Raw genomic sequence first — 15,794 nt, forward strand, 5'->3', positions numbered from 1 at the left:
GAATAAGGTTCCTCCCACGGCCAGCTCCTGCTTCCCTCCCGCCCCCGACCAGACCCGACACCCGCTCCCCCCCCCCCCGCCTCCGGACCCGACCCGACTCCCGCTCCTGCTCCGCCCCCCCCTGACAGGACCCGACCCGACCCGACCTGACCCCCCCCCCCCACCACCACCACTGGACCCGACCTGACTCCCGCTCCCGCTCCCCCCCCGACTGGACCCGACCCGACCCGCGCCCCGGACCCGACCCGACCGCCACCCCCCCCCCCCCCGACTTGTCCCGACCCAACCCGACCCCCGCTCCCGCTCCACACCCCTCCCCGCCACCCTACCGTGTAAGGGGGCTGTCACAATTTTAAAATAAAAATAAAAATACTTCAGGGTTCCAGACCACTACCCTCTCTCAGTACTACGCTGGCCCCTTCTGAGCCAGGAAAGGAGCTCCTGTCCGGTTGGCTCCATTCGCCTTTTAAGGGCAGGTGGAGGTTACAGGAGTACCGCGGTGAGCACCCCTTATAACAAGGACCAGAGATTCTGCAGGAATCAAGTAACCACTTGCGTAAATTCAGGGCCAACTAGTTTTTCACATGTCACTGGTGTTACCATTTTGAGTCACACTTATTGTTTCCTTCACAACCGTGTCAAGTGTCGATGTTATGTTTGGGTGTTACTTTTAACTTATAAAGTAAAATAGACTATAAAGTCAGTACACTTACCTTTCAATCCTCCTAACCCTAGGTGGCATTGCTGCTCCTCTCAACACAGAGATGGTGGTGCAGATCACAGGAGACAGAATCAGGAGAACAGTATGCCTCGATGGGACATACGAGGTAAGCCTCAGCATACAGTATTCACTCTTCAAGTGTTTAAAAAAAAACTAAAAACCTTTTCCAGAATCAGTGTTCTAAACAGAGTTTTACTTTCTAAACACAGGGTGGGGAAGAGGGATCAGGGTCCATAAAGGGCGACACAAGAGGTCGTAGTGAGATAAATGGGTGGGATGAGGGGAAAGGTAAGTGGAAAGAATGGAAGGGATTGTGAGGCAGATGGGGATGTGGGGATCAGTGCACAACATGTTGCTGGAAATCAGCTTTCAATTTGAACAGTTTGTGGCGAACTTGTGGCGATTGAACCTCATTTAGTGTAAAACAAATTATTTACTTTACAGAAAAGAAAGACGCATTTATGCAGCTCCTTACTTATCACACCTCTCAGAAACATTTCAAAGTACTTCACCTACAATGAGTTACTCCTTTTTTAAATACAGTGACTGTTATGTAAATCGAGAGAACACTATATTTGAGAAAACTCACATTGTGATTGGCTTGGCTTTTCTCCCTGTTCTCTGCCGATGACTGTTTATTTTGTGCTGAGCAAATCAAGAACAGCTCTCCTTTTATGTAACTTTTACATTGAGGTTGGGCCACATAAATCACATTTCAGGCTATTCAACGATGAAACTGCAAGAATAGCCTCCAGCTGTTTTGTAACCATGGTTTTATGCCAAGGTTTCCCAATGCACACGAAACATAGAAAGTATGGGCCCAAGTTTCCACACGCGCCTAGAACGGCGCAGTCCCGACCTGGACGCCCGTTTTTCACGCCACAAAGTGCGCCTAAAAAAATCCTCCGTATTCTCCACCTCCCTGCAGGTCCTCTGGCCCTCGGCGCAGCGCAGAACGAGCTGTGGGGGGGGGCGGAGCCAGGTGCCTGCGCTGAAAACAGTGCCGGGACCTCTGCACATGCGCGCTACAGTGAGCACGCAAGTGCAGTAGCTGCAGGCGCCCGAAACTGTGGGAGGGGCCCGAAGCACGCAGCCCCTAGCCCTGGCCGAATGGACTCACTGGGGCTGCGTGAATAAGGTTCCTCCCACGGCCAGCTCCTGCTTCCCTCCCGCCCCCGACCAGACCCGACACCCCCCCCCCCCCCCCGCCTCCGGACCCGACCCGACTCCCGCTCCTGCTCCGCCGCCCCCTGACAGGACCCGACCCGACCCGACCTGACCCCCCCCCCCACCACCACCACTGGACCCGACCTGACTCCCGCTCCCGCTCCCCCCCCGACTGGACCCGACCCGACCCGCGCCCCGGACCCGACCCGACCCCCGCTCCCGCTCCACACACCCCCCCCCCCCCCCCCCCCCGACTGGACCCGACCCGACCCGCGCTCCTGCTCCTGCTCCCCCCGCCCCCACCCCACCCCGCGACTGGACCCGACCCAACACGCGCTCCTGCTCCCCGCTCCCCGCCCCCCGACTGGACCCGACCCACGCTCCTGCTCCCGCTCCCCTCCCCCCCCGGCCCCCGGACTGGATCTGACCTGACCTCCCCCTCCCCGACCTGACCTCCCCGCCCCTGACCTGACCTCCCCCTCCCTCCCTACCCCCCCTCTCTCTCCCCCCCACCCCTCTCTCCCCCCCCCCTCTCTCTACCCCCCCCTCTCTCTCCCCACCTCTCCCTCCCTCCCCTCTCTCTCCCTCCCTCCCCCCCTCTCTCTCCCTCCCTCCCCCTCTCTCTCCCTCCCTCCCCCTCTCTCTCCCTCCCTCCCCCCTCTCTCTCCCTCCCTCCCCCCGACCCGAACCGAACCGAACCGACCCGACCCAACGCCACCTACCTGTAAATCTGGTGCTGGGGACGGGCCCTGCCCGAAGTCTCGGGCCAGCCCGTTCAGCCTTCGGTCCCGAAAGGCCTGCCTGAAGCACTTTCACACAGGTAGGAAGATCGTTCATTTAATCTTTTCTTTGCTTATAAATGTTTATTCAGGTTGGATTTATTTGTATAATATTTGTATAAGTATAAATAAGGATTTATTATAGAATTTAATGACTTCGCTTCCCCCCCCTCCCCCCCCACCTCGTTCTGGACGCCTAATTTGTAACCTGCGTCTTGATTTTTTAATGTGTAGAACAGGTTTTTTCAGTTCTACAAAAATCTTCACTTGCTCCATTCTAAGTTAGTTTGGAGTACGTTTTCACTGTGGAAACTTTGAAATCAGGCGTCAGTAGCCGGACACGCCCCCTTTTGAAGAAAAAATTCTGTTCCAAAATGGAACTGTTCTACCTGACTAGAACTGCAGAAAAAAAAATGTGGAGAATTGCGATTTCCAAGATAGTCCGTCCTCCACCAGTTGCTCCTAAAAATCAGGCGCAAATCGTGTGGAAACTTGGGCCCATAGAAACATAGAAAATTAGTGCAGGAGTAGGCCGTTCGGCCCTTCTAGCCTGCACCGCCATTCAGTGAGTTCATGGCTGAACATGCAACTTCAGTACCCCATTCCTGCTTTCTCGCCATACCCCTTGATCCCCCGAGTAGTAAGGACTTCATCTAATTCCTTTTTGAATATATTTAGTGAATTGGCCTCAACAACTTTCTGTGGTAGAAAATTCCACAGGTTCACCACTCTCTGGGTGAAGAAGTTTCTCCTCATCTCGGTCCTAAATGGCTTACCCCTTATCCTTAGACTGTGTCCCCTGGTTCTGGACTTCCCCAACATTGGGAACATTCTTCCTGCATCTAACCTGTCTAACCCCGTCAGAATTTTAAACGTTTCTATGAGGTCCCCTCTCATTCTTCTGAACTCCAGTGAATACAAGCCCAGTTGATCCAGTCTTTCTTGATAGGTCAGTACCACCATCCCGGGAATCAGTCTGGTGAACCTTCGCTGCACTCCCTCAATAGCAAGAATGTCCTTCCTCAAGTTAGGAGACCAAAACTGTACACAATACTCCAGGTGTGGCCTCACCAAGGCCCTGTACAACTGTAGCAACACCTCCCTGTCCCTGTACTCAAATCCCCTCGCTATGAAGGCCAACATGCCATTTGCTTTCTTAACCGCCTGCTGTACCTGCATGCCAACCTTCAATGACTGATGTACCATGACACCCAGGTCTCGTTGCACCTCCCCTTTTCCTAATCTGTCACCATTCAGATAATAGTCTGTCTCTCTGTTTTTACCACCAAAGTGGATAACCTCACATTTATCCACATTATACTTCATCTGCCATGCATTTGCCCACTCACCTAACCTATCCAAGTCGCTCTGCAGCCTCATAGCATCCTCCTCGCAGCTCACATTGCCACCCAACTTAGTGTCATCCGCAAATTTGGAGATACTACATTTAATCCCCTCGTCTAAATCATTAATGTACAGTGTAAACAGCTGGGGCCCCAGCACAGAACCTTGCGGTACCCCACTAGTCACTGCCTGCCATTCTGAAAAGTCCCCATTTACTCCTACTCTTTGCTTCCTGTCTGACAACCAGTTCTCAATCCATGTCAGCACACTACCCCCAATTCCATGTGCTTTAACTTTGCACATTAATCTCTTGTGTGGGACCTTGTCGAAAGCCTTCTGAAAGTCCAAATATACCACATCAACTGGTTCTCCCTTGTCCACTCTACTGGAAACATCCTCAAAAAATTCCAGAAGATTTGTCAAGCATGATTTCCCTTTCACAAATCCATGCTGACTTGGACCTATCATGTCACCTCTTTCCAAATGCACTGCTATGACATCCTTAATAATTGATTCCATCATTTTACCCACTACCGATGTCAGGCTGACCGGTCTGTAATTCCCTGTTTTCGCTCTCCTTTTTTAAAAAGTGGGGTTACATTGGCTACCCTCCACTCGATAGGAACTGATCCAGAGTCAATGGAATGTTGGAAAATGACTGTCAATGCATCCGCTATTTCCAAGGCCACCTCCTTAAGTACTCTGGGATGCAGTCTATCAGGCCCTGGGGATTTATCGGCCTTCAATCCCATCGATTTCCCCAACACAATTTCCCGACTAATAAGGATTTCCCTCAGTTCCTCCTCCTTACGAGACCCTCTGATCCCTTTTATATCCGGAAGGTTGTTTGTGTCCTCCTTAGTGAATACCGAACCAAAGTACTTGTTCAATTGGTCCGCCATTTCTTTGTTCCCCATTATGACTTCCCCTGATTCTGACTGCAGGGGACCTACGTTTGTCTTTACAAACCTTTTTCTCTTTACATATCTATAGAAACTTTTGCAATCCGTCTTAATGTTCCCTGCAAGCTTCTTCTCGTACTCCATTTTCCCTGCCCTAATCAAACCCTTTGTCCTCCTCTGCTGAGTTCTAAATTTCTCCCAGTCCCCGGGTTCGCTGCTATTTCTGGCCAATTTGTATGCCACTTCCTTGGCTTTAATACTTTCCCTGATTTCCTTTGATAGCCACGGTTGAGCCACCTTCCCTTTTTTATTTTTACGCCAGACAGGAATGTACAATTGTTGTAGTTCATCCATGCGGTCTCTAAATGTCTGCCATTGCCCATCCACAGTCAACCCCTTAAGTATCATTCGCCAATCTATCCTAGCCAATTCACGCCTCATACCTTCAAAGTTAGCCTTCTTTAAGTTCTGGACCATGGTCTCTGAATTAACTGTTTCATTCTCCATCCTAATGCAGAATTCCACCACATTATGGTCACTCTTCCCCAAGGGGCCTCGCACAATGAGATTGCTAATTAATCCTCTCTCATTACACAACACCCAGTCTAAGATGGCCTCCCCCCTAGTTGGTTCCTCGACATTTTGGTCTAGAAAACCATCCCTTATGCACTCCAGGAAATCCTCCTCCACCGTATTGCTTCCAGTTTGGTTAGCCCAATCTATGTGCATATTAAAGTCACCCATTATAACTGCTGCACCTTTATTGCATGCACACCTAATTTCCTGTTTGATGCCCTCCCCAACATCACTACTACTGTTTGGAGGTCTGTACACAACTCCCACTAACGTTTTTTGCCCTTTGGTGTTCTGCAGCTCTACCCATATAGATTCCACATCATCCAAGCTAATGTCCTTCCTAACTATTGCATTAATCTCCTCTTAACCAGCAATGCTACCCCACCTCCTTTTCCTTTTATTCTATCCTTCCTGAATGTTGAATACCCCTGGATGTTGAGTTCCCAGCCCTGATCATCCTGGAGCCACGTCTCTGCAATCCCAATCACATCATATTTGTTAACATCTCTTTGCACAGTTAATTCATCCACCTTATTACGGATACTCCTTGCATTAAGACACAAAGCCTTCAGGCTTGTTTTTTTAACACCCTTTGTCCTTTTAGAATTTTGCTGTACAGTGGCCCTTTTTGTTCTTTGCCTTGCGTTTCTCTGCCCTCCACTTTTCTTCATCTCCTTTCTGTCTTTTGCTTTTGTCTCCTTTTTGTTTCCCTCTGTCTCCCTGCATTGGTTCCCATCCCCCTGCCATATTAGTTTAACTCCTCCCCAACAGCACTAGCAAACACTCCCCCGAGGACATTGGTTCCGGTCCTGCCCAGGTGCAGACCGTCCAGTTTGTACTGGTCCCACCTCCCCCAGAACCGGTTCCAATGCCCCAGGAATTTGAATCCCTCCTTGCTGCACCACTGCTCAAGCCACGTATTCACCTGCGCTATCCTGCGATTCCTACTCTGACTCGCACGTGGCACTGGTAGCAATCCCGAGATTACTACTTTTGAGGTCCTACTTTTTAATTTAGCTCCTAGCTCCTTAAATTCGTTTCGTAGGACCTCATCCCGTTTTTTACCTATGTCGTTGGTGCCGATGTGCACCACGACAACTGGCTGTTCTCCCTCCCTTTGAGAATGTCCTGCACCCGCTCCGAGACATCCTGGACCCTTGCACCAGGGAGGCAACATACCACCCTGGAGTCTCGGTTGCGGCTGCAGAAACGCCTGTCTATTCCCCTTACAATTGAATCCCCTATCACTATCGCTCTCCCACTCTTTTTCCTGCCCTCCTGTGCAACAGAGCCAGCCACGGTGCCATGAACTTGGCTGCTGCTGCCCTCCCCTGATGAGTCATCCCCCCCAACAGTACCCAAAGCAGTGTATCTTGGTACCTCTTGGTACCAGAGCTGACCCGTTGTTTATAGTCAGATTCCAAAGTGACAGTGCATGTGTTGACTAATAACTATGACAGGTTAAGAGCTGCTCTTCATTTTATCAACCACAACTAAATGAACACACAATAGTGTGATAATTACAAAATGTATGAAGGCAGAAATCTTGAAGTTATCTGAATTTTAAAGAAAACAAAACTGCCCCTAATTTGGCATTAAGGGGCTGAAACCACATTCTTGTTTGCTAAGGTCGCAGGGCACAGAGGGGACAGAAACCAGGGGTCAGTGTGCTATCACGTGTGTACTGGCCCCAGGTATTTCATGGGGCTGGGCTGGCAGCAATCACGTTTAGCCGAGATTTGTCTTCTCCGTGCACAGCCACCAGAAGAACCTTTAAATGTGCACACCTTAACCTTAGATTTGAGTTTGCTGAATTTTCTTTTCCTCCATTTTGACAATGGAATCTTTTTGCCTTCCGATCTGCTGTGAAATTGGTCTTCTGTTTCATTTTGAGTGGAAAATCAATTTGAGTTTTTCTTTGGACTTCTGCACTTCATACCAGACCATGCTCATATCATTGGCTATTCTGCTGTCTTCAGGAGATGGAGTATGTGGAGGAGCAGGAGCAGAAACAGTATGCCTGCATCACAGGAGGGTGCAGTGCACAGTGTTTTATTCCAAGAGACATGTTCCGTGGAATGCCTGAGAGGCTGTGTCGCAGAAGGCTATGGTTCTTCAGGGAAACAGCTGATCCATGTCAGCTCCTGCAAGATCTCCAAACCACCTCCAGGACTAGCATTGCTTTACTAGTAAATGTGACGACTGTGTTAAACATTTACGCTACGCTTTACTTTCAATGTGTCACAGGGAACAACTGTCATTTAAGTCAATATGCAGTACACAGTGCACCCAGCAGGTAACTAAAGCATTGTTCGCAGTGGCAAATGATTACATTATTTGGTTAAAACAAGAGTTTTATACAGTAGACATCTCAAATCACTGGAGAAATACCACCAGCATTGTCTCCGCAAGATCCTGCAAATCCCCTGGGAGGACAGACGCACTAACGTTAGTGTCCTCGATCAGGCCAACATCCCCAGCATCGAAGCACTGACCACACTCGACCAGCTCCATTGGGTGGGCCACATTGTTCGCATGTCTGACACAAGACTCCCAAAGCAAGCGCCCTAGTCGGAACTCCTACACAGCAAGTGAGCCCCAGGTGTGCAGAGGAAACGTTTCAAGGACACCCTCAAAGCCTCCTTGATAAAATGCAACATCCCCACCGACACCTGGGAATCCCTGGCCAAAGACTGCCCTAAGTAGAGGAAGAGCATCTGGGAGGGCGCTGAGCACCTCAAGTCTCGTCGCAGAGAGCATTCAGAAAACAAGCGCAGGCAGTGGAAGGAGCTTGTGGCAAACCAGACTCCCCAGCCACCCTTTCCTTCAACCACTGTCTACCCCACCTGTGACAGAGACTGTAATTCCCATATTGGACTGTTTAGTCACCTGAGAACTCACTTTTAGAGTGGAAGCAAGTTCCTTGATTTCGAGGGACTGCCTATGATGATGAAAACAAGAGTAGCAGGAGAGAGCTCAGTAGGGACTGTGAGCGAGCAGAGGATGTGTTAAGATGATACAGTGTAAGGGGATTTATAGGGCATGGGGCTACCAGTGAGGGTGTAGAGGGACGTGATCAGGGCCCAGAAGAGATGAGGGCCCAGGGACAGCACAGGCCAGCCCACACTGCGATATGTGTGCGCACTAGGTCCATGCAGCAGAGCAGGTCTCCAGTCGTCTTGGTTAATCCTTGCTACTGGACCAAGACCTAGCTCTGTCAAGCCCGTGATGGCTGGTGTGCAACGGTCACCACACGCTAAAAAAATCCAAGCACAGGCATCTTCCACCCTTCAAGATTTAGTTCAGACCTGGAATTTTAGGTCCATCATTGACACACCTGTGAACTTTTTGACGTGGAAGCAAGTCATCCTCGGTTCGAGGGACTGCCGATGATGATGATGACAGAGAATAGGAAGAGGGCCTATTGCTCACTATGGTGCAACCTGCCCAAACCATTAGACCTCTCACCTGATTGTCGTGTTTCCTACTACTTTCCGAGCACTGGGCCAAGAAATTGGGACTAGCTCCTTTCAAACCACAGATACAGTAAAAGTGCTTTAAAAAATGAAAGTAATTCTGTTCTTACCTTAAGCAGTTTCTATAGGCCCAAGTTTCGGGTGGAGTTGCTCCTAGTTTTTTGGAGCAACTAGTTTAGTTTGGAGTATGTTAGAAATTGCAATTCTCGGATAATAGTTTGCTCCAGTTCTAGTGAGTTAGTTTAGGTTGGCTTTAGGTAAGGTATTTTTTTTTCAAAAGGGGGTGTATCCAGCCACTCAGGCCTGTTTTGCAAATTTCGACAGTGAAAACTTACTACAAACTAACTTAGGATGGAGTAAGTATCCACTTTTGTAAGTTCTGAAAAACCTTACCTCGAGTTAAGTTTAGTGCAGGCACAGCCAGAGACGTGGGGGGGAAGCATTAAACACAAAGGACACATCAACATCACAACAGGGGGGGAGGGAAGTTAGAGGATTTTCCATAAACACCTTCATAACAACATTAAAGAAGCAAAATACATTTAAAGCAGTAAGCACAAAACAAAGCAGTACATTTACGAAGCACAAAAAGTAATAAGCAATTAATTACTAAAAAATAGAAGGAACCCTGCACCTAAAGCTCCAAGACCAAAGTAATAAGCAACCAATCAATAAAAAATAAAAAAATAGAAGTCCTACCTTTATGTGAAGGGAAGGTGTTTCTGTCAGTGTCTCTCTCTCTCTCTGTATCTGGCAGTGAGGGGTGGGGGGTGTGTGGGGGCATTGGGGGGGGGTAGGGTGCGTGTGGGGGGGGGGCGGTGGTCTGGGGGGGGTGGGAGGGTGTGTTTGTGGGGGTGTTTGGTGGGGGTGTGGGGGGGGGGTGGGAGAGTGTGGGTGTGTGGGGGTGGTGGGGGTGTGGTGGCGGGAATGGTGTGAGATGAGGGGGTGTGGTGGGAGTGTGTGGGGGGACGGTATGCGGGGGGGGGGGTGTGGCTGAACGCGGGGGGGAGGGGGAGGCTGGACAGAGGCACCCCTGCTCTCTCCTCCGGCCCTTCGATCATTTCGAGTGCCCTCCAACCCACACTCCTCCATCCCTTGCCTCGCTCCTCCATCCCTTGCCACGCTTCTCCATCCCTTGCCTCGCTCCTCCATCCCTTGCCTCGCTCCTCCATCCCTTGCCTCGCTCCTCCATCCCTTCCCATGCTTCTCCAGCCCTTCCCATGTTTCTCCCCCACCGATCACCTCCCCATGATTCTTCCCCACCGATCACCTCCCCATGATTCTCCCCCACCGATCACCTCCCCATGATTCTCTCCCACCGATCACCTCCCCAGTGCCCTCTTTCTACGCTCCTCCATCCCTCCCCGGTACCCACACCATTCTGAAACAGACTGGGGAAAAACGCCCTGCTGAGCCATTGCGCAGGCGTGCACGTTGCAACGCACACGTGCAACAAAGCCGGCAGTCTTCAGACACGCAGGGGCTTAGCCCCGCCCACCTGCAGCTTGCTCCGCCCCAGAAAGACTGCGCTGCGCCACGCCACGGTCCAGGAGGACCGGAGAATTGCAGCAAAATATACGGCGCACCTTCGAGCCCAGGCAGGTCACGTAAGTCTCGGAGGTGCGCCGTTTTCACCTGATGCCGAAACTTGGGCCCTAAATCATTAGTGCACTATTAGCACAGCTGTGTTCCGGCCACCACTGATACAGTTTCAGCAGAGATAAGTTCTGCATTTCCGGCAGCCCTGGACCTGGCATTTCCTGGGTCTCAGGAGTGACCCCCCTCCCCTCCCCGAGAGTGCAAAACACGGTGCTGCCCACAAGTGTTCCCAACAGGAAATGGTGTCATGTTGGCAAATCAAAAAAAATGAGCTGGCGAGGTTTCCCTTCAAGCACTGCACTCCCAGTCTCCCAACATCGAGATTGTGACCATTAAAAACACATGGATGACAGCTCTTTTTTTAAAGTTAATAATCTTAAATAATGAAGTTTAGGATAGTTCCGAGTGAAGTTTCTACTGTGGAGACTCTGGAACTGAGCAAGCAAGAAGGTACTGATCTACACAGACCCATTTCTGTTCGACACCCAACAAATTATCACTGCTGACGCACCCACATTGTCCGTATCAGACTAGAAATTACATGCTTGTGTGGAAATTAAGTTTTATTAAATATACTCCAAGCTCAACAGAACTCCACAGAAAAGTCTTGGGGTAAAAGGAACTTGCACCCCAGGATGCAGCAGCCAGGTCACTGGTAGGTTTGAACAAATGGCACAGTAACACCAGTTTTACATATAAAACCACTTGTTTCAAAATAACTTAGTTTGTGCATCGCAGTAAAGTTTTGATGCATTCTTATTAAGTATACCGCAGATCAGTACCCAAAACGTTGCTGGATATGAACTTTGCATTTGAATAGTTGTGTAGAACTCGAACCACATTTAGTGTAAGACAGATTATTCACTTTATAGAAAAGAAAGATTTGCATTTATGCAGCTCCTTATCACACCTCTCAGAAACATTTCAAAGTACTTCATCTACAATGAGTTACTCTTTTTTAAAAGTAGTGTCTGATATGTAAATCGAGAGAATGCTATATTTAAAAAAACTCACATTGTTGCTGCCTAGGGTTTTCTATCGGCTCTTCTTCTGTTGTCTGTCGATGACTATTTATTTTGTGCTGAGTAAATCAAGAACAGCTCTTTTTATGTAACTTTTACATTGAGGGCGGGGTGTGATTATAAAATGATGATTATTCACCACTGAATGACAGAGAAGGCTCTGTAACAATTAGCTGCAGAAGGTCACGTGCACTGCATGTAAAGTAACTGTAGGTCACGTTACAGGTTATTCAACGATGAAACTGCAAGAATAGCCTCCGGTTGTTTTGTAATCATGTCATGTGCATGGTTTTATGCCACGGTTTGCCAATGAACACAAAACCTCATAGTACCAGAACTGTCCCATTGTTTATAGTCAGATTCCGAAGTGACAGTGCATGTGTTGACTAATAACTATTCATTTCATCAACCGCAACCAAATGAGCTCACACTATAGTGTAATAATTACAAAATGTATGAAGGCAGAAATCTTTAAGTTATCTGAATTTTAAAGAAAACAAAACTGCCCCTAATTTGGCATTAAGGGGCTGAAACCACACTTTGCTAGGGTCGCAGGGCACAGAGGGGACAGAAACCAGGGGTCAGTGTGCTATCACCTGTGTACTGGCCCCAGGTTTTTTCATGGGCCTGGGCTAGCAGCAGGGCACGTTTAGCCAAGATTTGTCTTCTCAGTGCACAGCCACCAGAAGCACCTTTAAATGTGCACACTTAACCTTAGATTTGAGTTTGCTGAATTTTCTTTTCCTCCATTTTGACGATGTAATTTTTTTGCCTTCCGATCTGCTGTGAAATTCTGTTTCATTTTGAGTGGAGAATCAACTGGTTAAATCATTTGGTCAGAACAAGAACCTTTTCATTCAAGGAAGCAAACTTAAGAGTTGACTTGCCGGAGACAAGGGATACCCACTTCAAACTTGGCTCTTGACACCAATGAGGCGCAAGAGTGCTACAATGACCATTAGATGTGTCATAGAGCAAGCCATCAGAATGTTCAAGATGTGCTTCAGGCGCCTAGAGCAAGTTATTATTTAAATGGCGAAAAATTGCAAAGTGCTGCGGTACAGCGGGACCTGGGTGTACTTGTACATGAAACACAAAAATATAGTATGCAGGTACAGCAAGTGATCAGGAAGGCCAATGGAATCTTGGCCTTTATTGCAAAGGGGATGGAGTATAAAAGCAAGGAAGTCTTGCTACAGTTATACAGGTGAGGTCACACCTGGAATACTGTGTGCAGTTTTGGTTTCCATATTTAAGAAAGGATATACTTGCTTTGGAGGCAGTTCAGAGAAGGTTCACTAGGTTGATTCCGGAGATGAGGGGTTTGACATATGAGGAAAGGTTGAGGAGGTTGGGCCTCTACTCATTGGAATTCAGAAGAACGAGAGGTGATCTTATCGAAACGTACACGATTATGACGGGGCTTGACAAGGTGGATACAGAGTGGATATTTCCACTAATAGGGGAGTCTAGAACTAGAGGGCATAATCTTAGAATAAGATAACATTTAAAACTAAGATGAGGAGGGTTGTAAATCTGTGGAATTTGCTGCCTCAGAGAGCCGTGAAAGCTGGGACATTGAATAAATTTAGGATAAAGATAGACAGTTTCTTAACCGATAAGGGAATAAGGGGTTATGGGGAGCGGGCCGGGAAGTGGACCTGAGTCTATGATCGGATCAGCCATGATCTTATTAAATGGCGGAGCAGGCTCGAGGGGCCGTATGGCCTACTCTTACTCCTGCTCCTATTTCTTATGTTCTTATAGGTCTGGATGCAGCCTTCAGTACTTGCCCGCCAGGGTCCCATGAATAACAGTGTGCTGCGGCCAGCACAACATTGTGTAGCAGAAAGGATTGCAGGTGGAGGAAGCCGAAGGAGCTCATCACTCACCTTTGGACATAGAGGAGGTGTATGATGAAGGTGGGGCACCCATTGTCAGACCAGCCACTTACATTGCTGCCAAAGATGTTCTAATATCGCAAAGGTTCACAGGTGTAAAACATCAATGAAATACTGCAGTCTGCTCCTACCACCAGGAGCCCCCTCCCTTTGCGCTAAACAGTCCTTGAAGCAGTCATCCATCCATTGCCTCTAGGCAACATCATCGCCAGACATAGGATCAGCTACCACATGTATGCTCACCACACCCAGCTCTGCCTCTCTAGACTCCTTCACTACTTCTGTGTTGTCAAACTGTTTGAGCTACAATTTCCTCCAGTTAAACGTTGGGAAGACCAAAGCCATCGTCTTCAGCCCCTTCAGATTCCGTACCCTTGCTACTGATTCCATCCTCCTCCCTCATCCGTTCCATCTTGAGCTGAGCTTCTGACCCAAAATCCAAATACCACCTACTTCCATCCACACAAGCTTATCTGCCACTGCAACACTAATCCATGCTTTTGTCACCCCGAGTCCCAACTATTCCAGTGCACTCTTGGCTGGCCTCCCATCCTCCACCCTTTGTAACCTTTAGTTCATCCAAAACTTTGCTGCTGTATCCTATCCTGTATCAAATCCCGCACCCATCACCCTTGTCCTTGCTTCCCATTCCACGCTCCCCCCCCCGCCCCCCCCCCCCCGAGTGCCTCAAAAGTGAAACATTTTTATCCATATGCTTAAATCTCTCTATGGCCTTGCCCACCCTATCTCTGTAACCTTCTCTAGCACTACAACTTCTCGAGCTGTCTGTTCTTCCAACTCTGGCCTCCCAGTGCTCCACCATTCATGGCCGTGCCTTTAGCCACCTAGGCTTCACGCTCTGGATTTTTGTCCCTAATCTCTGCTGCCTCTCCACCACTTACCCCTCCTAATATCTCCTTCTTTGACTCACTGCCAAGTTGTTTTCTGAATATGCTTCTATCGAATGTCTTGGGATATTTTTCTATGTTCAAGGTGTTATACAAATGCTAGTTGTTATTGTAGGTTATAAATCATGCCATGTGTCTAAAGCTGCAATTTTACACAAGATTTAGATGGTCAAGGAAAATATTTGGATGTAGATGTGTCTGGAATTTAGACACCAGACTTGGCAAAGGAAACTTGCATTTGAAGCACCAGCTTATGGTTTCAAGGATCGATTTCACTGAACATTGTGCAGAACACAAAAAGAGGTTCAGTAACATGCAAGGATTCGTCACTCCTGCCTGTCTGAAAAAACCGAAGAAGAATATTAGAAAAAATCTTTGGCTCATGTGCTGAAGAATTCCACAAATATGTGGTTCCTGCTCTGCTTGCCCTAATCCCTGCGAAACCCACATGCCTAACCTCACCACTACCCTTTGGATTGTGTAGACTGTACATTGCGTGTTGTTTGTTGGATCTTAACTATCAATGTGCTTTTCTGTCTTCTGTCGTATTATTTAACATAGTCCAGAAGACTGCCTTTGTGTCGTAAAGTTTGACATCAAATTGAGTACTTGTGATTGTTACAGAGATAGGGCTCAATTTTCCCCAAGCCCGTTTTCTGGCATAGTGCCAGAGTTACGCCCATTTTTCTAGGCCAGAAATGTGCCGGAAGTAATTTGCCAAAGTTTCCCCGATGTATAATTCAAATTTGGCGCCGCACATCGTGGCCAATCGCCTCGGCGGGGAGGGGGGGGGGACAGGTGGAGCCTGCTGTCTGGGCCGAAGAAAGATGCTGCATCTTCTGCACATGTGTGGGGGGAAAAAGTTATGTTTTTGATGTTCCAATGGACGCGGATGCTCAGTACAGACCGAGTTGGCAATCAGCCATTTTTAAAAGCACCAGTTGTGTGTGTGAGAACGTTGGGTGCTGTGTGAGAGCATTGGAAAAATCGTAGCTGCAGCAGTACAAGATGCAACGCGGTGCAAGGACCAAGAATTTCTTACAGGAAGAAGTGGAGGCACTAGTTACTGTGATTGAGAACAGATGGCAGGAGCTGGACACCAGCAGAGGTCACATAAAAGTTCCACCCAAAGAAATGAAGAAACGCTGGAACCAAGTTACTGAAGATTACTGTACAATGGTGACCACCACGAGATCTGGAGGCCAGTGTAAAAAGTAGTGGCAAGACCTTGGTCAAGTAGTTATTTTGTAAGTAATATTTTCATTTATTCAATGCATTTGTAAATATGACCAGCTGTATGTGTCCCACCGAGCATGAAGACACCCTCTCTAAAATGTTGCATTTTCATCTTTGCAGAGGAAAGTGGCACACAACAAAAGGGAAAGAACTCGAACAGGAG

General features: G+C 48.4%; 1 protein-coding gene and 1 long non-coding RNA gene across 2 annotated transcripts in view; one reads left to right on the top strand and one right to left on the bottom strand.

Moving 5' to 3' along the window:
* The window catches only part of LOC139250548 (heme-binding protein 2-like), a 36,122-nt gene extending 24,489 nt beyond the window's left edge, over nt 1-11,633 (bottom strand). Inside the window, exon 1 of the mRNA XM_070872926.1 lies at nt 11,579-11,633. Coding sequence (XP_070729027.1) covers nt 11,579-11,580 — 2 coding nt within the window. The 5' untranslated portion in view covers nt 11,581-11,633. The remainder of the gene's footprint in view (nt 1-11,578) is intronic.
* The window catches only part of LOC139250549 (uncharacterized), a 40,509-nt gene extending 27,148 nt beyond the window's left edge, over nt 1-13,361 (top strand). Inside the window, exons 8-9 of the long non-coding RNA XR_011591327.1 lie at nt 736-827; nt 13,296-13,361. This is a non-coding gene — a long non-coding RNA (uncharacterized lncRNA). The remainder of the gene's footprint in view (nt 1-735; nt 828-13,295) is intronic.
* The last annotated feature ends 2,433 nt before the right edge of the window (nt 13,362-15,794 follow it).

The sequence above is a fragment of the Pristiophorus japonicus genome, unplaced genomic scaffold, assembly GCF_044704955.1.
Source record: "Pristiophorus japonicus isolate sPriJap1 unplaced genomic scaffold, sPriJap1.hap1 HAP1_SCAFFOLD_389, whole genome shotgun sequence".
Taxonomy (NCBI): Eukaryota; Metazoa; Chordata; class Chondrichthyes; family Pristiophoridae; genus Pristiophorus; species Pristiophorus japonicus.